This window comes from Hesperophylax consimilis, chromosome 25 (genome assembly GCF_061612785.1).
Source record: "Hesperophylax consimilis isolate HC1 chromosome 25, BYU_Hcon_1.0, whole genome shotgun sequence".
NCBI classification, from domain to species: Eukaryota; Metazoa; Arthropoda; class Insecta; order Trichoptera; family Limnephilidae; genus Hesperophylax; species Hesperophylax consimilis.
Window position 1 is genome coordinate 4,085,379 of NC_142860.1, and position 24,435 is coordinate 4,109,813.

The window sequence follows — 24,435 nt, forward strand, 5'->3', positions numbered from 1 at the left end:
AAACATGAAAATAGTTCAATTACATTCACAAATTACAAACTTTGCACCTCAATATCTCAGTTTCATACCAATGGCAAATAGAACCTTGTTCTTCGAAGGGAACTGTACATACATATGAGTTCACCCTCCATTTCTCAGAAATTTTAATCAGTGGCGTACAACGCCCTTGAAGGGTGAAAATCAAGAGCAATATATATTTTTGAAAGCCGGATATGTAAACAGCTTCATTTCTGGAGCAAGTAATCATAAAAAGGGTGGCGTTCGAAATGCTAAAATCAATATCTATTCACAAGTGGCGTAGCGACCAATTCTCGTGTCCCATGGTTCGTAATTCGGGTACCACCCCTGACAACGAATTTGAGTGCGCCACTGAGGAAATTAAGCGATAGAAATGTTTTGTTATTATTCCAGAAATAATGTCAAGTTTATCTTACTTCTGGTGAAAATTATCAAACATTCACTAAGCCACCTCTGTACTGGAGATCCAAAAAATCTGAAAAAACCTTGTGCAAAAATGAACAATCTATTTAATAGATTAGCCTATTCTAATAAATGGATTGCAATCTCTAGAGTACAGGTACCAGGTGGAAATGCTGTCCTTGTTCTACCGGTATTTCTATGGAAGGTGCTTAACTAACTAACGTAATTTACAGAGATGTGCTTTATTTCCAATAAATCCATTTCAAATGGAAATGCAAAATGCAAAATGGGTGTTTTCCATTTTGCATTTTAAATGCTTTTCTAAAAACCATTTTGCATTTTAAATGCATTTCTCAATGCATTTTCCATTTTAAATGCTTTTTTGCAACATTCTTCCTACTATCTCCACTCATCTTTTTTTCATAAGCCCCAAATATCAGTCGGTCCTCAACCTCGCTATGAGAGATAATTTATTTTTATCAAGTTACTCCCTGGTAGGAGCCCTGGCAATTGAGTGATACCATTACAAAAAATAATGATTCAAATATTGAACATGGGGCCATGACGCTATAATATTAAATGTTAGATACCAGTTTCTATGTTTTTACGTTGGCAACATTAGTCCCGCGCAAATTTTTTGTGGTTTCATAATCTGTAGTCGTGGTGTTTTTGGATTTACCATCATGTAATATGTTTGTTCTACATTGATGTCCATTATTAAATGACAAAATTGTTTAAAAATTCTATAATTATGTTAATTGATTGACCTTAGAAACCATTTTGCATTTTCAATGCATTTTGAAAACAGGTATTTCGCATTTTGCATTTGAAATGCTTTTCTAAAAACCATTTTGCATTTTGCATTTTCAAATGGAAAAGTTTTGACCCATTTCCATTTTGCATTTCAAATGGTTTTGGGTACCCATTTTGCACATCTCTGGTAATTTATACAAAAATAAGCCAAACGCGCCCAACATTTTTGTTACACGATTGATACTTTATCACAAGAGAAAGGGTCGTTTATACTACTCGTTCTTGAGTTAAAAAAAATCAGCTGATTTGTTTCCTTAAATATAGATCTCCTCAAGTCTCAAGTTCACTTTCTCCTCCTCAAAAAGATCCTTCACACAGCATCTTCATAGGCCATGAAAAAAAAATTCTCTTCAGGGTCTCCTATGTGATGTTAATGTAGAAAAAAAATAGTACATGTTTTTTGAATAAATTTTCTTTGCTATCAACTTTATTTGCGTATCTGGGACCTAGGAGTAAATTTAGGTACTGCATAAGTGATAAACTGGTAAGAGTGTATTGTTAGCTTATCTATATACCCAAAGTAAGATAAATTTTATCTCACTTCTGGTATAATTTAGAGAAATCATTTTCAAATAACAACTAATTTCTTTCTTGAATGAGAAACCAATTAAATCGGCCTCTCTGAATTTAGGAATCCAAAGGTTTTATTTAATTTCTCGACATAAGTTTTCTTTCATATCTGTATTGATCACTTTCTATGCATTTTTTGTTTCAGTGGAAGGTATGTATTTCTCCATTTTCACGCCAGATTGGTTCTCAGAAAAACAGTGATAAAAAAATATAGAACATGTTAAAAATGGAAGAATTGTTCCAGATGTAATAACTTGGAATATGTTAAAAATTTAAGAATGGTTCCAGATGTAAAAAACTTGGAATATGTTAAAAATGGAAGAATGCTTCCAGATGTAAAAACTTGATGTAGGTACAGAAGGGTTATTTCAGGTAGACAACGGACACAGTATCATAGATTTTTCCAAATGTCCGTAACTACTGATGATTTTATACCGATTTTCCGAGCACGGTTGCGCTCTTGATAGCCAGTCCGATAATGATAATACAATAAATTAAATTAAATTATTAAGAAATTGATATACCCTGGCAACACTGGCGCATCTGTTTACGAATTGACATTCCTAAAAGTCGGATAGCTACGTAAAAGTTAAAAATTAAGTAATAACTGAAATAATAACTTCAGTATGCATTGCCAGTACACATGTACTTTTTGGCACTAAAGAGAAAGTTAATTAGTTCATGAGTTCTTTAGTCATAACTAGCAAGTTTTATTTCTTCAAGCTAGAACGGAATCAATTGATCGCATCTTGGATCAAGACTATGGATCGTATAAACGATTTCTTTCAATTCTACAAGCTTAGTTAGTTCACCTCCATTTATTAATAAGCCAGTTATTTTGCATAACGAACGACATTTTCCAAAAAGTTGTGCATATTGACAGCTTATCACACCTCGGAGGCCGCGCGCTAAACGCAACAGCTTTTGTCTACCGATCTGTTGGAATCATCTTCTGACCGTGCTCGCAAATATCGCTAACTGCCAAAGATAACTGATTTCGTCATTATCGTATTGATATAAAGTTTTACTGATTTACCGTGGTAGATACCCAGATATTTCTTATTTTCGAAAGTATTAACCTGTAAGTTTTAAAATAAAAAAATCTTAGTTGCATAGTAATAATTTATTATCTGAATGGAAACAAGCCGAAAAAGAAAATATCTTCACGTTTTTTTTAGAAATTTTTGGTTATTTTCACACTATTATAATTCAGAATTATTGACATCTACCGGTCACCACCTGAACTAACGATTGCCTATATTATCACGTACTAACTGACGATAGTACTGCGAACACCAACATCGTCATCTTTCAGTAAATTCACAATAATTTTTATTCGACTACCGACATCTATTGACAAAGTTAGAAAACACTATCAAATTACCAGCAAGATTTAAGAAAACTTGGATGTTTTGTCAACAGATATCTCTATACAAGACGCCAACGCGCGCTTGCTCAAATAATATTGATTATCCTTCACATGCGTACGTTTGAATGCAATTTCCTACTAAATTCGTTTTCTTAACTGACACTTGCTAGTGCAACCATGTCAGAATCGCGCAAAATCGTATATATTCTCTTTCTAAACTTATTTATCGGTGTTTTCGGCAATCTAGAAGGTCCGTTTTTATTCTGGGGCCCGAAAGAACTATCGTTGTACAAGCGACCCGCGTTGAAAAGCTTAGATCAAGATGATTTGTTGGAAATCTACGAGAATCAAGCGGCAATTGTGGTTTTCAATAATCAGGACTCTCTTCCATTGACCAGTGACAATTTCCCAAGACTGAGGAAACTCCTAGAGAGGAAGACGACGCTAGTTTTGCCGCAGGACTTCCTTGACGTACATCCGGAATACATTAATAATGAGACGCAGGTTAGTGTCTAATCGCAGCCATGTTTGACGTTTTTGTCCACTACAAATAAGGAAATAAGTTAATGTTTTTAATTTCAGAGAAAGCAACAAGCAAGGATGTTCTGTCATTAGATGAACGATATCTTAATAATTTTACGTGTGATTTATTTTATTGTAGTATGCTGATTTACTCTAAAATTTGTGTAACAGGTAATATTATTATTAGCAATAGTAAGGTACCTACCTAACCGGCTTAAATTCGCAGCAGATCGCGATATTATGCATTGCTTTTCAGGATACCACCTGATTTATTTTATGATGTAATATAACAAAAATAATAAAATGATCTTTCATTGATTTGAATAGATCAGAAGTGCCAACAGTATAAAATGTATTGCTGTCATAGCACAGTAATTTATGCGGTTCCATGATAACTCCTGTTGCCTACATAGTTACATTATGTAACCTATTAAACCTAGTTCTTGTTTCATCACTTTTCAAAACTTTATAGCACTTTTTATAGGTGTGTTGAATTGTCGTTTTGATGAGTTATCCGATCACCAATTCATGCATATTAGGTAGGTAACATAATTTTGTCTTGTAGCTTTTTAGGCTACTTTTTTGAGTTTTTTTCTTTTATATATTGACTGTGGTTTGGTAAAACATTTTAAGGCGAAGTAATGCCAAATCACTTTTTTGATTAAACTTTATAACGAATTGGTGTACATTATGCGTACCAAAAATATGCTTTAGATAAGTTCAAGATTTTCCTATCGCTTCGCTTGAGTAAAATACAAATAAAAAATAAATTACTCAATAAAAAATATAAATGCCAACTAATAAATATTTTTTTAATCGAAATGTATGAACGCATAAAGGAAACAACTTTTAAAAAATACATTATTATAGCTACGATTATCTGTGACAGTTTCACTTGATTAACTTTTTTACTTTCTTATAAAATTATTTACAAAATAAATAAACATCAGTTTTTTGCTTGAAAACGAACGTTTCTAGACTCCGTTTGTCAAGCGATTTTAATGCCTATTACCATCGATATAAGGTATACCAAGAATATACACATTTTTGGCTTGTAGCTTCCTCTTACGCCACAAAATGAAAACTTTACAGAAGACGATAAAAATGAATATATACGGATTCGTAAAACTAATCTAAAAAATCTTGAATACTACGTGAAAGTAATATTTGGCTTACAAAATTTTGACGTAAAATATTGCAATTCGGTTTACAATTTTGATAAATTGAGGGATGAGTAATTAATATTTGAATTTCTCGAAAAACCTTTACGTAAAAATATCGTTGACAGAAATTGTAGAGAATGGTTGTCATCCCATATAATGAAAGCGAATGTTCATTTTACGTAATTAAAAATTACAATGCTAAAATTAAAAATTTCTTAAATACGTATGGTTTCCTTTTATAGTAAGGTGGATCAAAAGATTTTATTTAAAATAAAAGAAATTATTCGGAATCGCTGGACACGGACTATACGAAATATTTTTAAATAAAATGTTCTGATTCACCTTACTATAAAAGGAATTTGACATTCTCTGCAATCTGCACTTGGGAAATTTTAATTTTTAATTACGTAAATCGAAAATTCACTTGCGTTGTATAAGATGACAGCTGCAATTCTGTTGATAGCATTCCTGATATGAGTGGCTAGATTTTTTTTATTTTATTTTATTTATTTTATTTTATTTATTTTTTTATTTTTTTTATTTAGATATTTTTTTTTTATTTAGCTAGAATTTTAACCATTTACTCTATGCAAATACTAGGCGGGTACTATTTTGGCCAAACTTCAAAAATATTTATATACTTAGGTATGTTTTATAAATTAAGAAAACATAAAAAAGGTAAGGTTATTATAGGTTAGGTTAGGTTATTATAGGTAAGGATCAGAGATGTGAAAAATATTTACCCAAAACCATTTGAAATGCAAAATAGAAATGGGTCAAAACTTTTCCATTTGAAAATGTAAAATGCAAAATGGTTTTTAGAAAAGCATCTCAAATGAAAAATGCAAAATACCTATTTTCAAAATGCATTGAAAATGCAAAATGGTTTCTCAGGTCAAACAATTAAAATAATTATAGAATTTTTAAACAATTTTGTCTTTTAATAATGGACATCAATTACAAACATATTACATGATGGTAAATCCAAAAACACCACAACTACAGATTATGAAACCACAAAAAAATTGCGCGGGAATAATGTTGCCAACGTAAAAACATAGAATCTGCTATCTAACATTTAATATTACAGCGTCATGGCCCCATGTTCAGTATTTTTTGTAATGGTATCACTCAATTGCCAGGGCTCCTACCAGGTAGCAACTTGACAAATGTAAATTATCTCTCATAGCGAGGTTGAGGAACGACTGATATTTGAGGCTTATGAAAAAAAGATGAGTGGAGATAGTAAAATGCAAAATGGTTTTTAGAAAAGCATTTTAAATGCAAAATGGAAAATACCCATTTTGCATTTCCATTTGAAATAAAGCACATCTCTGGTTACGATAGGTTGTATGGATTTGTAGTATCTGCCGTGGGTACCTTGCTTGTTACACACAAGGTTTCTCCTAATTCTTTTTTATAAATATTCCTTATCCTTCACAGGATTTTCTTTAATTTCCATCTATTTCATTTATTTCTTTAATTCTTTTGTTGATTTTTTCTAAGTACGCTATGTATATTTCGCTTGTTTTTTTCCGTTTCCATATGTCGGTCCTATTCTCTTCAGTGATTCCAAGGTTTTCTAATTTGTAATTTAATTTAAATCTGTCTACATCAAAAATTGTACATTTTTCTAAAAGATGGGTACTGTCCTGGGTAGAAGTTTTATCACACGGGCATTTGTCATCGTCTATTATCTTGAAGCGTTTCAGGTATTCTTTGAAGCATCCATGTCCTGTCAGCATCTGTGTCGCATGGAAGCTATTTTCCGCGTGTTTTCTCTTTTGAATTGCTGCGTAAATATCTGGGAAGTATTTCTTAGTTATTCTGCCCGTTATTCTGCCTTCCATATATCTGATATTCCATTTTTCTTCCGTCTCTTTCTTTAATGTTATTTTAGTGAAACTTGGAGGTACCTTACTGTAGTCTGGACACTTTTTCAGTAATCTTCCCTTCTTAGCTGCCGCATCTGCTTTTTCATTTCCCTCTAAGCCTTTGTGGGCTCTAACCCATTGAAATTTTACCCGGTTGTTATTTTCACGGCATGTTTCTAATTTTCCCAAGCACTCTCTTGCTATATCGTTCGTAGTTCTCTCGTCCCTTAATGTTTCTAGTGATGATTTGCTGTCTGAGTTTATAGCTATATCTTTATCTATTATTCCCTTCCTTTGAACCCATTCTATGGCTTTTTGAATTCCTAACATTTCTGCTTGGTAAACGGTGCAGTAGTCTTCTAATTTAAATGATTTTGACACCCAATCTTTCCCATTTTCTTTTATTACTACTCCTGCGCCCACTTTACCGTCCTGTTTGCTTCCGTCTGTATAAATTTGTATGGGATCCTCGTTAATTTTATTTCCATTTTCTAACTCGATTTTTATATTTTCTTTCACTATTTTCCCTGGATGTGGTAGTTCATTTATACAGCATGTGGTCATTATTTCCCTGTCAGCTGGTAAGAAGTGAGCGGGTATTCCTCTTCTGTTTATTCTGTAGATATTTTTAATTTCGGCTATTTTTAGATCTATTGGTGGTGTTCCTGCTAAGGCTAAAGCTGAGGTGGTGGAGATTGTTCTATACCCCTTACAAATTCTTATTGCGTATTGACGTTGAATACTTTCTAGTTTTTTCCTATTTTTTACTCTTTTACACGTATCTCCCCAGACCCCTGATCCGTACGTAAATAACGGCACGATTGCCCCGTCGTATATTGTCTTTACAATTTCTGGTGATAGTCCCCACGTCGGTTTTGCCGCTCTGCATAAGGTTTTAAAGATGGTCGAGGTTTTACTGCAAATATAGTCTATGTGTTTGTCCCATCTAAGCTTGTTATCGATTACCATACCCAAAGTTTTTATTTCCTTTACTGGATTTATCTACTTGGTTACGATAGGTTAGGTTGGGTTATGATAGGTTAGGTTACGTTGGATTATGCTAGGTTAGGTTAGGTTAGGTTAGGTTAGGTTAGGTTAGGTTAGGTTAGGTTAGGTTAGGTTAGGTTAGGTTAGGTTAGGTTAGGTTAGGTTTTTATATGTTAGGTTAGTATATAGAAAATTGTATATTCCCAAATGCAGTCAGATTCCTTTTATAGTAATTAAGGTAATTCAGAACGTTTTACTAAAAAATCTTTCGTTTAATCGGTTTCCAGCGATTTCGAATATTTACCATAAAAATCGTATTAAGCGTGGCCAGAAATCCGGAATAATTACCATAATGAGTCAAATAAATGTTCAGTTATTATTATATTTTTAAAAAAGCATTTTTGAATTAAAACAACAGAACTTTTATAAATGAAAACAAAATAATTTTGCAATATAATTGAATTTAAATTAAGCATTTGTTCCTAGAACATAAACGCATCTATTTTTGGATTGCAATAGGGCTGTATTGCGCATACACCTCCCGGGTAACCTTCAATACAATGCATTTCTGGTATTGATTGCTTCCCCTACCGAGATGAAATCTCTCTCCGTCCACCATTTTAGAGCTTTTACAGGTTAGTCAGTTTAAGTGCATCGTAAGAGACGCAACAGTTGTTCGTTAATACTAAAAAAAAAACACGTTTAACTTTGAAGTCTGTTTCAATATCACAATCAACAATAATAAACCTAATAACAATATTTCTGATAGGGGATTTCTTTTAAAGGCCGTGTTCGAAGTTTCAGTTTATCGGAAATTGCAAGACTCAATCAACATAAGTTTCAATATGCTCCATAAAAAGAAAATTTTAACTCTGAATTTTGTTTCAAAATCACAGTCAGCAATCGTAATAATATTTACCAGAATACTATGTTTCTAAAAGTGGAATAAAAAATACATTTAAACGCCAGAGTTGAAGTTTTAAATAAACGCAACAGTTGTTTCAATATACCCCTTACAAGGAGACGCTTAATATTGAAATCAGTTTCAAAATCGCGATCAACTATTTTATAATATACCTACTAGCTGACGTATACCCAGCGTTGCTGGGAGTTATCCTAAGGAGATAGACGTATATCGTGAAGGACTTTTCTGTAGGCTTTTTTAAGATATACAATTCCGTAGTACATTATTTTGATGTATCTCATAAGGTTTAGGCAGCGTTGGCAATGTAAGCACACGAAAATATTTTTTTACGACTTTATTACAAAACATTCACTTTTCTCTACTTTCTATAAATATAATATGCATGTATTATATATGCAAACCTTTCTGAAGAAATTCTCTAAATTATAGTGAAAACCCTATCAAAATCTGTTGCGTAATTTAAGAAACAGACGCGGATAACGTCTTTCTTTTAAACTGTTAGAGCAGGGGTTCCCAACTCGTTTCGTATGTGATCGCCATTATTCGACAGTGAAATAATTTTTTCATAAACATTAATTAAAAATGTGAATTATTTTTATTTATTTGTTAGAGTTTTAATTTTTTGCGTTTGCGATATTATTATTATATATGAGTGGTTCCTTTGCTGACAGTACTCTTCACGCTAGCCTGGAACGGAGAGTTCTATTTGCACATCACTCCTTGTACACACAGAAAACCCGAAGTGAACGAACGCCACGAACTGAGCCGATGAACGCCGAAGGCGCCAAAACACATGGCACATGACTCTGTCAGTGAACGCAATAAGCATGGCCCCGACAGCCAAACTGACAGTAGTCATGTGCTCGTACCGTCCCGATCGGTTCGGCGATCATCTGCTCACTCCGGGTTTTCGAAGTGTACAAGGAGTTATGTGCAAATAGCATTCCCCGCCTGGAATCGCGTTGTTGTCATTGCGATTGCTGCCCCGAGTTTGTCGATGAAAAAAAGGTGGTGCCCGCCACCCTACCGATATTTTAGAATGTGCTCTAGAGTTCAAAAAGGTTGGGAATCCCTCTGTTAGAGACAAGACGTATAGTTGAATTTTTTTAAAGTTCCAGTGCATCGCAATATACGCAACTCAAAACAACAGAGCTGTTTCGACAGAAACAGATGATAGAATAATCCCTAAATCGCAATCATATGATATATTTCTGATAGTTGACAGCTTAAAATACACTTTTGAGTACCTAGTGATGAAGATATCATATTCAGTCATGACGGATATTCCTTTAGACGTAACTGCAGTACTAATATGTGTTGCGACTGAAAATTGTATCTCAAAGTTAGGATCGATGATTATATTTCTGACAACTTTAAAATATCGCTCTGAACGGTGGTCAATGTGTTTATTATATAATTCCTGAACGTGGAAATTTTTAAATTACGTTTAATTTGTGATTTATATCTCATAAAATGCAATCACAATAGTTGCACCTATTGTAGTTTTAATTGGTGATAACTGATAATATTGACACATTGAATATCTGAAAAAATACAGATGCTGTTTACTAAACCGATAATTATTGGTATTTTTAAAATATTTTAGCAATAATTCGTATAATTTACAAACAGTAATGGCTAAACATATGGTAGTCTTAAATAATCATAAATACTAACCAGGAGATCTAGCACGGTCGATCGTTAAAGCTCTATGTCAATACGATATTGTCTGAATTCGTCATCTGTGGTCAGTTAGTGATATTTGCGAGCACGGTAGACAAATTTTAGCGCGGTCTCCTTAGTATCAGATAAGCTTCAGTTATCGGGGTTGTCCGTCAGTATACACATATTTTTTAAATATTTTTGTTTGTTATGCAGAATTAAAGGTTTATTAACGAACTGAATTGAACTAACGAAGCTCTTAGAACTGTAAGACGTCGTTTACGCAGTGAGTTGCATCAGTTCGGACCAATGACGCTACATTGGTTCGGGCTCGGAGAAACAAAACTTGTTCGCATAACATGTTGTGAATAACGACCTCATTAGATATTTAACTCATTTAGTTTCAAATAAATGCGGATTGTCAATGCATATTTAGGTTAGTATCTCAATTCAACATTGTCAATCTTTTCAAAATTTTTACGTAGTCTTTTGACGTTTCGTAATGTCAATTCATAGACAACACCGCCAGTGTTGCCAGCGTATAGCCAGTACATATATATACACCACTTGTTTATTGCATTATAAATATCGGTCAAGCAATCGACAGCGCGACTGTGCTCGGGAAATCAGTATAAAATCGCAAAGTTATCGATTTCACTATGATAGACACCAGGCAGTTAATTTGGCAGCTAAAAACCGCAATTTTTGGTTTTGTGTAGGTGTTGTCCTAAGAGTGCTGTTTATCTCAAAGACACAACCGACAAAATAAAATTAAGTGTTGAAAAACATAGTGATTACCTAATTTAAAAGAGATGTTATAAACAAAATTGTTTATTTCAAAGACAGAATCATCAATATTGTTTTTCTGATAGTGGAACACAATCTAATAATATCGTTTTAGTGGTGATTAACATTATGGATATAAAAATGGACACTCTGTTTTATAGCAGTGTTACTTTTCTACATTTCACTGCTTATGTTACTGTTATGACGTCTGTATTTACGTTTGAAGTGGAAAATTTACATCTGATGCTCTTAATTCTATTTTCCTTTTTAACTTACACCTATCCGGTCTTCCTTTTGATTATCATGAAGCACTTCACCATTAAACGAGGCAACTATTTTCATTACTTATACTATTATAATACAGTATATCAATAATAGAATAAGATTTTCACAGAACTTGAATATTGGACCCACCTCTGGGCTAGGGCCCCACAATACTCGATGAACCTACTTGATTCTGATTGACGATCCATTGTTAAGGCGAAGCTTAATGCTAAATCACTATTTTATAATCATGCAGCCCCTATCTTAATCCGCCTCACAAAGTTGCCCAATCGGGTGGCTACATAGTTCCCCTGCCTTAACACTGTGCAGACAGGGGCGTCTTACGAGGTGTCACGTAATATTAACTGTGAAATTTGACGAATTGTTCAAATTCTGTTTGAAACTGATTGAAAAGTTTTAGCCATGCCAGATAAATTGCATGATTTTTTGTATATTTTATATCGAAATAAAGATTCTCTGAAAGAAACACGCATTTTAGCATTTAAATATTTAATTTCCCCTGTAATGTATCGAAATTATTTCAAGAAGATTGTTAGGGCCTAGGAGCCGAAAGGTCTTATATAACTTAGTGACATCAAAAAGTAATTAACCATTAGGCCGTTTCCCCGCAGGAGCAGGCAGAGAGGCAGTACCTAACTTGAAGATCAGTGCCAACTGCCCCAACGTTGGAAGGCCCCTGGCTAGGTGCCAACATGGTACATGATATGGAAAATATGATATTAGATTTGTTTTAAATTCCTAGAGCCTTTACATCGGAGCGACGTGGCACATTGAAGACACGTGATAAACTTTGATCCTTGTTTAATATTTTGAATCAGTCGCTGAAATTAACTTTTCATTTTATTTCAATTAAAAAAAATAAAAATTTATGAAAATTATTTTAATATAATGAATTTATTTTAAACTAAGTTGCAATTAAATTTCAATTTAATGAATATTTTAAACTTTATTTATGTTTTCTTACTTTAATTTTAATTTCAATGTAATTTTTATTTAATTTCAATATAATAAAATTAATATCAATATAAATAAATGAATTTCAATTTAAATAAATTAATTTCAATATAAATAAATTAATTTCAATATAAATAAATAATTTAAATATAATTAAATTAATTTTAATATATTTAAATTAATTTTATATATTTAAAATAATTTTATTCAATTAAAATAGATTAAAATTAATTTCAATAAATAATATTTAATTTCAATATAATTCAATTAGTTTTAATATATTGGAATTAATTTGAATATAATTAAATTAATTTATATATAATTTAATGAATTACAATATAATATACATAATTAATTTCATTATAAATTAAATTATTCAATTAATTTAATTAATTTCAATATAATTTTATTTCAATTTCATTTTATTTATTTTAACTTCAATTTATTTCACCTACTTATTTTAAATAACTTTTTTCGATTTTTTTTTCCAGGTCATCGCTGTGCAGGGCCCAAACTCGGAGCGGGACGCGGAGATAACAGAAACGTTTGAGCGACTGGAGGACATATACGGGGCGGGGCGGGTGCTTGGGGTGCTGGGTTCCTCTTCAGGGGGGGAATTCGAAGAGGTGGCTGACCTGGAGGAGGGGGAGGGGGGGCGCAGGAGGAGACAGGCAGAGGAGCCCAGGGAAGCGGCCGCGGAGGTGGTCTATAATGCTTCAGGTATGGATACAGTGACACAGTATTGAATGATATAGCTATGGAACGAATTATATAAGCAAAGAGTAATTTTTAAAACTTAATAATGAAAGGTACATGCAAGGAGCAAGCAACAAATAACCTAAATCTGGCAAGAACCAACAAGCAAAATCAAAATAATTTAATTTAAAGAGTAACATATACTGGAGACCTGCTAAGTTCATGCTAGGTTAGGGTTCTGGCTACGAATCCCAATAATAATGTTGTTTTGAAAATAACATATTATAACCTGTATTTTACAACACGTTACAGAGTGGCAAATAAAGTCACAATGATCCCACAAGAATTGAAACGTTGCTTGAATTGGTTTTAGATTTATTTGGTGACCAGATCTAAACACCACTAGGTACTTCCCCACCTTCCTCTTCCCTCTCTCCTTTCTCTTACCAATTGGACATGTCATAGTCTTGCTAGCTCCAGACGGTTGAGGAAAAGTTGGGCAAATAATAAAAAATGCCAATTTCTCACAGAAAATATTCTATCCATCTATACGTCTAAACCTAAAGATTTAAGGATTAATATTTGACCATTTTATCCATGACCTGTAAAAATCCATTCTGTACAAAATTTTAATAAAAATTAACTCTCTGATTGCTTAAAAACCGTCATCCTTACATTTGCAATACATTTCAATCATAACACCCAAATGTTATACACTCTAACATCCTAATCTCCCTTCATACATAAAATTTATTAAAATTTATTAAGAAAATTATAATCTGTAAACATCACTTGCCATAACACATGGAGATCCCTAGCATGGCGGTGAAATAACACAAAAAATTTCTCCACTATGATTTTTTTTTTTAAATGAAAAAAAAAAAAAACTAAGATTTTATTCACTACGTTGTTAAGGTTTGTAAAAAATTCAGGAGATTCTGTACAAAATTTTATTAAAAATTAACTAATGTGTCAGGGTGTTTGTAAGAAAATAGTCTTTCAGCGTTGGTCAGTTTATTTCTCTTACACACAGGGTTCACAGCTTATAGTAAAAAACAGAGTACAGGATATTTGTAGCACAAAGTAAAGTCATTTAGAGTTTAAACAATGATCACTAACGTTCTCACTAAACACTTAGCGAAATAACCTTAACAGAAGACCCGTGCTCTCTTAGTTGGGTTGAGGTTTTCCCGACAAGTAATGTCCCCGAGGGAACTGTTACTTGAATTCTCAAGGAGGACCCGGGGGGGTTCTCTCGACTTATTTATTTATTTATTTGCAAAAACAGTACAAAAACCAATACATTGCAAAAGTGGTAAACAAATTATGGAAGAAAATTTTATACATAAGTATACAGTTAAAACCTATGCAAAAGCGGTAAACAAAATATGGAAAAAAATTTATACATAATTATACAGTTAAAACAAATACAATATTTCGCGCTTAAAGTCGTTGTAGGACATATGGAAAATATCCAAGTTAGCTGGAAGGGAGTTAATTAACCTAGTGAGTCTTCCCAGGGGCATCACCATTGGTAAGTTAGTTCTGGACCTGGGAAGAATTAAAAGCCTGTGTTGGCGGCCTCTCGTGAAATTATCCGGGACATAAAGTCCTATTTTTGACAGAATGTCTGGAATTGATAGTAAACCATTCAGAAGCTTGTAAGCCATCAACAATAATGTGACGTCCCGTCTGGAACTAAGGCTGCAGATATTCAGCATTCCCGAGATAAATGCTGTTGGAAACAGCCATGGGTAAAAACCAAACTCTCTCATATAGAGGTATCGTAAAATTTTTTTTTGTATTTTCTCGACCATTAGTACGTAGACAGTGTCCTCTGGCCCCCATACCTGAGATCCACTCTCGAGAATGCTACGCACTAAGCTAAAGTAAAGCAGCCTAATGACTGCAAGGTTTGTCAGTTCCTTTGAATTGTGTATGACAAAACCTAACATTCTTGTAGCTGATTTACAGATCTTTTCAATGTGAGCGTGAAATGTTAAGCGAGCGTCATACACAATTCCTAAGTCCTTATAAGTCACCGTATGCTTCAGTGATGTATCTTTCATTTTGTAATTAAAATATACGATCTTTTGTGACCTCGTAAAACACATAACTGAGCATTTTTGGAAGTTGAAACTGAGTTTGCTGTCAATACTCCAGTCAATAATTGCATTTATATCTTCCTGGAGCTTTTTACAGTCTTCTAATGATCTTATTCTTAAGAACAGTTTAATATCATCTGCAAAAAGTAAAAAACGGACGAATTTGATTTTTCCCCGAATATTATTTATAAAAATTAAAAACAATAAGGGTCCTAAATTGGAACCCTGCGGCACACCAGAGTTTGTAGGATACGCATTAGAGTTAAAACCACCATAGGAAACGAATTGTTCCCTTTCTTTTAAATAGTTATCAAAGAGTTGACTTGGTACTGGGTAGGGTTTATCTGGGCAATGACCACTAGGATTCTGTTGCTTAGTTTAACCAGGAGACTGGATACTCTGACTCCATATAGGCCTGCACGGTGTTACATACCCTTTGGGGCAGGGTAGTGCCGGCCGATGACGGAGGGATGGGGGTAGCTCGGCCAATGGGATGTCTTCCTGCACGGGTGATGAGCTGAAAGTTGCCGAGCGAGACGGCGCTGTGCGTGTGAAGGAGAAAGTATTCGGATCCGTGCATCGGACAAAATACCGCGCGCTACACTAACCATTTTATTTGCCACGAGGTTATTTATGGCTTGTAAAAAATTCAATTAAATCAGTAAAAAATATTAAAAATTAACTAACGATTTTAATAACTACTAGGTTTTTTTTTTTTTTTTTTTTTTTTTTTTTTCTTTTTTTTTTTTTTTCCATTATTTCTGGCTTTCACCCTTCAAGGGTGTTCTTGGCCATCATTTAAAATTATTGAGAAAGGTGTATTGAAAGGTGAATTTAAATATTAATTTTATTTAAATAGGCAAATTTCAAAATTATAATGAAAATTGGAGTCGAGTTCAGACTTAAAAGAGATGAAATGTTGAATGGAGGGGAGGCAATTTTAGTTAAGGCTTGATAGAAGAGAGGATATTTGTTTAGAGAGGGACAACCAAAAAATATGTGATCTAAAGTTCCCACTTCTAGACCACAGAATGTACAATCTGGGGAGTCAAGGACGTGAATTTTAAAAAGATGGGAAGGAACGGAACAATGACCGATCCTCATTCGAATGAGTGAAGAAATTTCTTTTTTGGAAAAATGAGGGAATTGCTGAAACCACGGTTTTGATGGTATAGTCCTTTGTATTGAGGCATAGCAGGCTCCCTTGGATTGACTAGCAATGTGCCAATACTCTGACCAAACATTGCGGGATCTTTCTTTGATGATGGAAAAAATGTCAGATAAGGGAATGTGGTTTACGAGGGTAACAACAGGGTTGGACGCTCCTTGTTTTGCCAAGGCATCCGCAATATCATTACGCAATATCATTACAGCATAACTACTAGGTTATGCCTTGTAAAAAGTTCAACGGATTCAGTACAAAACATATCTATCAATGGTAACCGGTCAACTCAACACACTGACAATTCAACACACCTTTAAAAAGTGATATAAATGTATATTTACAATTTGGGAGGCGGGCTTAGGTACCACCGCCCCAGGAACCATTAATTGGATAACCAACACCTCTGCCATAGGTCACCTCAAGTGGTTAGCTACGTTTGGTGACTTAGCAGGGGTGCCCGGGTTCATCAGGTGAGGTGTGTTCAGGATGCTCCTGCCTACCAGCTTCGTGGCGTGCCAGATCAGGCTGGTTTGGGGAGAGCCTTTGACCTCTTCAACTAATCAGTCTTGACCCATCGCCTTGCACTGCAGTGGAGGGATAGATCATTCGTCTGTCACTCTTGGATACACCGATCCCTAGATTCATACTACCCCTGATACCTTTTCCTTCCCAGAGCTTCTTCCCCTTCTTTTTCTTAAAAAGACCCTCCAAAAACTACGATAAATGCGTTATGCAGGGTGTATTGGCAAGTACCCGACAAACTTTAACCAGCTATTCCTCAGCACATTTGGAGTAAAAAATGTTATTGGCGCTTTGCTGTCCGGTAACATTTTTTTTCCATTAAAAACAAAAAATAAATAAAAAAATCCACACTCCGTCACTGTCATTTGCATTGTGTCTCGTGTTCAACAGCTGTTATTAGCAAGTGTGTCAAAAAGTGTCCTCGCTCTTTCGTACACACTAAATAATAGTTAAAAATGAGACGAATGGTGCCGTGCCATTTCGTTGTGATTGTAAAAGCGCGCCAACGTGGATACGTACGTACATTATTCAACAAAACTCTAACAAAATATTGCCAGATGGGTTTTCAAACTTTGACAAAGGATAAAACATTGGTGACATGTGGTGAAAATATGTATAATAAATTTTTTATTAAAAAAAAATGTTACCGGACAGCAAAGTGCCCATAACATTTTTTACTCCAAATGTGCTAAGGAATAGCTGGTTAAAGTTTGTCGGGTACGTGCCGATACACCCTGTATAGGTTAGGTTTATAGTTTAGTTTTTTTCATCACTTTTAATGACTATATCACTTTTTAAAGGTGTGTTGAATTGTCATTTTGTTAAGTTATCATGGAACCATGATATGATTTATCTGAAATCTTTACAAACTTCTTCCATTTTTTTTCCAATCTTTCTATTCTTCCTCCTTCCAGGAAAGATACTTTTCTACACCTCTGATTATCCACTACTTCGCTACGCCGGCGTAGACAACAAGACAGAGGACAGGACGTTCAAGCTGCAATCTCTGGTCGGCGTGTCCAGTGACAATAGGGAACAGTTCAGCCGGCTGATTGTTACCTTTGGGACGCCTAGTGGAAAGGTCAGATATATTTTTTTACATATTACATTTATGTTTTATTTTTATACTGAGAACTAATTTTTCAAACCACAAATTGGACGCTGTGGAGTGAAAAGTCACTTCATTTTGAACCATGAAAAAATTCCTGTATCGATTTACGTCATGGATGTAAGTCACAGTAACAGCTCAGTACCAGATTTTTTTTGTATTCAGAGTCATTAAACCTATTTGGCCATTTGTAAACGGAGATACTTACAAGTGACTCGAGTTTTGTGCGCGTAGCATACGTCCAACTCGTGAGTGTTCGCCATACTATTTTGCTAATGTTCGTACACAATGTAACGCGTCGACTGTGGGTTCGACGTCAGTTGCACGCTACAGGTCAGTAACACTGACAGTGCTGGACTACTGGAGTACTACTTGTTTGACGAAAATGATGTTCAAACATGTTTTGAATGCTATATTTGTTCTGGAGGTGGAAAAATATTTGTGAAAAATATAAAACTGTAAGTGACAGAATACGTTAGAAAGAATTTAGTGGAGAAGAAGAAGAAAGAAAAGTTAATTTGAAATCTTTCTCATGTAGTTCTTTGGCGGCGACGAATGCTGTATAGTTAACATTTATTACCTTGTATGGGTGAACCCATTATCTTCTTCATAAACATGATGAAGGTAAGTATAATTGGGGTAGCGCCGTGTACAGACACCAGCTTTAAAGAGTAGCATATCAGTTAGTAGGCTACTTGTGGTTGAATTACAGTCATATAGCTTGTTGGTATCTCTACGTACAAATTGCCTTAGATATTTATCACTTATACAAACTATCCACTTCGTATTATTTTTTGGCCTATTTACCAAAATAAATAACTTTTCGCATTTTATATAACCAACCAACAATTAAACATAATATTGAGTACATAAACTAACTAATTACATTCAGTTATTTTACGCCCTAGCTTATTTCGCAAAAAGTCATCTCCTTTCTAAAAATCACTAATATTTAAACTCAAAGTATTGCGAAAAATTACTTAATGTACATTTAATGCAATTTAAAGGTCTGATTGTGCAATTATTATATTCTTAGACTTACAAAATATTGAATAAAACCGTACTTATTAAAAAAAACTTTTATTGTCACCCTTATAAACATACATTTAAAAATGCAACCATATACACCCATTATCTCAAAACTGCCAATTTGTTAGTGACCTTTCACTTAACGGCGACAATATGTGAAATTTAATTTGTGAAAGCAGAAGTTAACTTTTTGATGAGATCCTTTTTGAGAACAAACAAAGCATTCTCACCTGACATAACATGTAAGATAGCGAAATATGTCAAATAAACTACATATTTCTACATAGAGTCAAGAGTTTCTATAAGGTATCTAGAAACCCCAGACCAGAGGTGACCGCCAACTCAACAGCGAGGTTCACTGCAAACAATCTACAAGATCTATACAGTAAGCTAAACTAGTTCCAGTAAGAGCTCGTATGGACATCATTAAAATTCGTCCTCATCTGTCTCACGCATCTTGTTTGAAAACGAAAAAGACTGAAGATATTATAACGATGACTAGATGACCAGTTTAGTATTAATTAGCATTTGACGGCTTTCTGCCCAGCAAAAAAATGTGAGCTCATTTTTTTTTTTTTTTTGTAATTATTTTTTATTTTTAACCGGTCAGCAACGTAAGCAGATATACACGATAAAATAACGATAGCAGTCAAGTACAATAAGCGTGTTTACACGTCAACGCGTGTGTTTCCACAAAAATCGTCATAACTCCGTTATTCTTCTAGTGACATCCCTAAAACAAAAAGTAGAATATTCGTATTGAATGAAGCTTCACATCTCTATTCAAAGTTATCCATAGAAACCCGTAAAAAGACCTACTCAGTGGAAGCAAATTTTACCCGCCAAATCGTAAAACGACGCCAAGAAAGCCGTTTGACGTGCCGACCCGCCTCGCAAGTTTAATTATTTTTTTAAAAATATATTTTGTATGAAATGGTCAAAAAGTGAAGTGACAGAATTGTTTATTGTACATTTGTACGATGAAATAAGTGTTTTTTTTTTACATTATCCGTGATTTTAGTATCGTTTTTACATAAAACATTACAGGTGAGTCATTTTTACAATTTTTTCATGTTTCCATTCTAAATTTAAATATTTACAAATGTTAATATTTATTTATGATACAACAATTTGAAAGCCTATTTTGTAACCTTTCTAAAACAGTTTTTACTATTCGGCTCCGTTCAGTAATGTTTCATTTATAGAGCTTTGATTGTGAGGCGGTAATAACACAACGTTTTCGTGAAATTGACATTTCGATAAAGACATTTTAGCTTCAAGTTCGCGAAAAGTCGGAGGGGTTAATAATATGTTTACATGGTACATAATTCATTTTACATCTTGTATTTTTTTACTACTCTTCCATTGAAAGCATTTGCTTGTGTATGGAAGGGGAGTGTACATAAATGTTGTTGTTAGTTAGTACTTAAATAATTCTTTTTACATAAATGTTTGTTATTTTATATATATATATTTTTTTTTTTTGTTTATTTAGAAAAAAAGTAAATATTCACAAGAGATAAAAATATATTACATTTCATATCAGACATCACTTTTTTTTGTTTACCCAATTTATAGAGAAATATTCTCGGGTCAAACTGGGGAGCTAGTCTATGTGCTTATATATATAGATAATAATATTTACAGTTACAAAAATGGAAAAAAATATTTTCAAAAATACTGTAAAATACTACAAAATATTGTACAATAAGAAAATTACAAATAATTATAGAAACAGAATATCAACAAAAATCAACGAAAAATCAACAAAAATATAAGCAACAGAATGTGTCTGAAAATCATTGATAAAAGTAAGTCAATCTTCTCTGTAAAAATACAACGAAAGTTTTTTTTTTAAATTTAAAATAATTTTTCTCACTTTTTATTGTGTCCGGTAAATCAAATATATGTATATTATATTTGTGTATTCCAGGTAACACTCCGTTTCCACTTCCCTGACTCATCATCAGGCTACTGGACTTTGGGCCCGGTAGAACTGCTGGACTCCCGCGGCCAAGACTATCTTCTGCAGCCACGCCCGCTTGCTTCCGCCTTCCTTGGAGCGCCCAAGGGTTTCAGCTTCCGTTGCTCCCAGGACATGGTGTTCACAAATGGCTCCATCAGCCTTCTAGTGAAGGAGATTCAGGTGCAGCCGCAGCTGAACGGACTATCCAGATTCGGGATGGCGTATAATTGTATCGGCTTTACAACGGTACCCATTTGGTTAGTAATGAAAATATATAACCCTTTAACTTCTCTAGCAGGACTCTATCGACCCGTCTGAGGGAGGAATGTATTTGTACGTCACTCCTGGATGCACTGATTCCTACCCACACCTCAAATCTGTTTACCTTCCCAAAAAGACCGAGCGAAATTATTTTTCTCGAGGCCTCCTGTGTAGAGCTAACATGAAACTGACTGATGTATTGATGTATAAGAATTTGACACAATAATTACACTATGGCAAAATGAATGTATATTTATATAATTATAATAAAATAACAGTAATAAATGTAATACTATAAAAGTGTTAATCTCAAGTTATCTCTCAGGTAAGTATGATCCTGTATATTATCTGCCAATAGAGAATATAAATAAATAATAATATATGTATTTACATTCTAACGTAGCATCACATTCATTGGTCAAATGAATTGTTCATATAGTTGTGTATTAGTGATCGACGCACCAATGGATGCAATCTGTTAGCCATAAGTTGATAATTGTTTGTCTAGTCTTTAGTAAGTAAGAAGAATCGTAGAAATTATATACTATATATTTGTATATTATATATTTGCACCCTTGAGATGCATAAGATTCCACTACTAAAAGGCAAAACTAACTAACTAACCATCACGCCGTTTCCCCGAAGGGGTAGACAGGGAGGACGAACTGCCAAACAACTCGGTCTTGGCACACACTCCTTGCCTCATTCACATTCATGCATACCTACTCTTCTATTATTCTGACTCTTGACATGGCCAGACTCAAGTATCTGATTCACTTGATCGCGCCATGTCTTCCTCGTCTGTCCCTAACTTCTGCTACCATTCACATTTGCGTCATATATTCTTCCCACTTCTCGTCACTGCTATGCATCTATCTTCAGCATGGTACCAATTGCCTTAGTGAGATCTGGGAGTAATGCTCAGATACCTGAGAAGATACATTGTGGAATCACAAGGAGGGACAATCTTGGTGAACTTTATCAAAAGGACCGGGCATTTAAAAAAAAAATTTATATAGGAGACGATTGACGTAAGATTTCCTTGAGCACATAGACCATGAGCCCATTGTGCTATCTCCCATTTTACTTCATTCCTTGAACAGTAATTCGGTTCCTTTTATAAATTTCACCAGGGTTATCATTGGTTATGTGGCTATGTCTTCTGGTTCTACAATGTGTCTTCCCAGGTATCTGAGCCTTGTTCCCACCAGGGCGGGACATTGGCACCAAAGGTGAATTGGAGTCTCTTCATCCTCTTCACATTTCCTGCATCTGTTGGTGTTTTCCACTCTCAACAACTGCATGTGCCTCCAGAGATGGCAGTGTCTCGTTAGTAGTCCTACCAGTTCCCTCAGTGAGTTTCTGTCCATATTGAGTAGTTGTCTGGTTCGCCTTGGGTCTAGTCTGTTTATGATTTCTTTGGATTACCTCATTCCGGATGCCCTTTCCCATTCCTCCCAGTATCGGAATTTGACCAACCTTTCAATATGTATTTTAGTGTGGCAAGCTGCTACTCCTACGCCTGGCTTGGATCCCGCAAGTGGTGCTTTCGCCGTGCTAGTCCATCAGCCCGCTTGTTGTCCTCAATTCCTTTATGTCCTGGTACCCGGATCAGGGTTATTTTAGACCTTTGTGACCGGGTTACTGTTGTTAACCCTTTAACCTTCGGAAGGACATTGCTAGACACCAACATCATATTCCATTAGAGGCCCTTAAGGACAAATCTGACCGGGGCATCCATACATTATAAAAGTATTCTCATATTAAATATGCGATTTGTTTGTTATTGGAAAGATAAAAAAATCATTATTCTCAGTTTGTTTCAAATATTTGTACATGATTATATGGATAAAATCCAAAAAAATTGTCGAAGTGTATGATTACAAATTGCCGGGATTTTTTCATTGACAGTTGAAAGTTAAAAAATTATTGTGTATTTTTATTGCATAAATGGCATAAAAAGTGTAGTGTCGGTTTTCTTATTAATTCCCTACACAAAAGTAATATGTTTTCCAAATATTGAATTCTTTCAAAATTATGGACGTTTCGAGTCAAAATGTCATGGTAAGTTTTTTTGTTTACATTTTTATGTTAACAAAATGTTTATGTTGATATTAAAATATAATTTTTTGGAAACATCAATGTATATTTCAAATGCAAACATTTAAAAGTTAATTTTATCTAGTTTTTAAAATGGTATTTTTTTTACGATAACTCTTCAACATGTTTCCATCAAGAACTCCAATATATAAACTAAATCGTAATTAATCAATCCAATGAATCCATAATTCTTGATTTGTATTCCATCATCCTGAATCCACTTTACGTAATTGCTGCTTCTCCATCTGTACAAACTATCTTAATCAATAAAACTCCGAATCAACAAAACACTGGACTTTTATTGTGATAGATTGACAATGGCTCTGATATCACATTTATCCATCGGTTGGAATACTATAGGCTAATATTATCCTATTATTATTGACAGCTAACGCCACCTATGGGTAACCTAATAGACTAATCTAGTACCATCTATGGGTTAGTTCACACACTAATATCAAGGATATTACGTACAGTAATTTATAATTTATGTCCTGTTGTATTCCAGGTCAGGCATACTTGTGGCATCTCTTCTCATCCTGGGAACCTTCTTTGGCATCTCCATGATCTCCAACATCAAGGTCATGGACAAGTTCGAGAACACCAAGGGGAAGACTCTGACCTTCACTGTGGCAGAATAACTCCGACTGCTTATACCATGCACATCCCATTACAAGATGGTTGCCAATACATATTCATTAAATACCTACATATTAATCTTGAGACATATTTTATCCATTTCTTAATAAGTACATATTATCATAATGTAAATTGAATCAAATTTTACCGTGTTGGTGTGAATATAACTATTTTTTTTCTAAACTAAATCATTATTTTTGTTTTATTGACTGAGCATTGCGAAATCCTGTATTATCTCAACCATTTGGTGTTTCATCTTTCTGTAAATTTTTTTGATACATTCCGGTCTCGTGGTTTTTACTACGAGCTTTTGAATCTGAAAAATCAATATTATGATACCTACCGGCCTGAGGAAAGTTTGAAAGAGAGTTGTCATTGAGGTGGTGACATTTCTTTGAACAAATTGTATGATTCCTTATTAGAAAATGAGGAATTTATATAAAATAAATACAGTTTTTAATTAAGTCATTAGGTATTTAAGTACCACTTACAAATCGTATGATTTCCCAAGGAA

At 34.1% G+C, this 24,435-nt stretch overlaps 1 protein-coding gene across 1 annotated transcript; it reads left to right on the top strand.

Moving 5' to 3' along the window:
* Positions 1 to 3,290: 3,290 nt before the first annotated feature.
* Positions 3,291 to 24,078, top strand: VhaAC45RP (VhaAC45-related protein). The gene is made up of 5 exons (XM_089646837.1): positions 3,291 to 3,676; positions 12,822 to 13,050; positions 17,733 to 17,899; positions 20,889 to 21,178; positions 23,791 to 24,078. Exons 1-5 carry the CDS (start codon positions 3,350 to 3,352, stop codon positions 23,921 to 23,923), a joined length of 1,146 nt encoding a protein of 381 aa, XP_089502963.1. The 5' UTR covers positions 3,291 to 3,349; the 3' UTR covers positions 23,924 to 24,078.
* Positions 24,079 to 24,435: the final 357 nt, after the last annotated feature.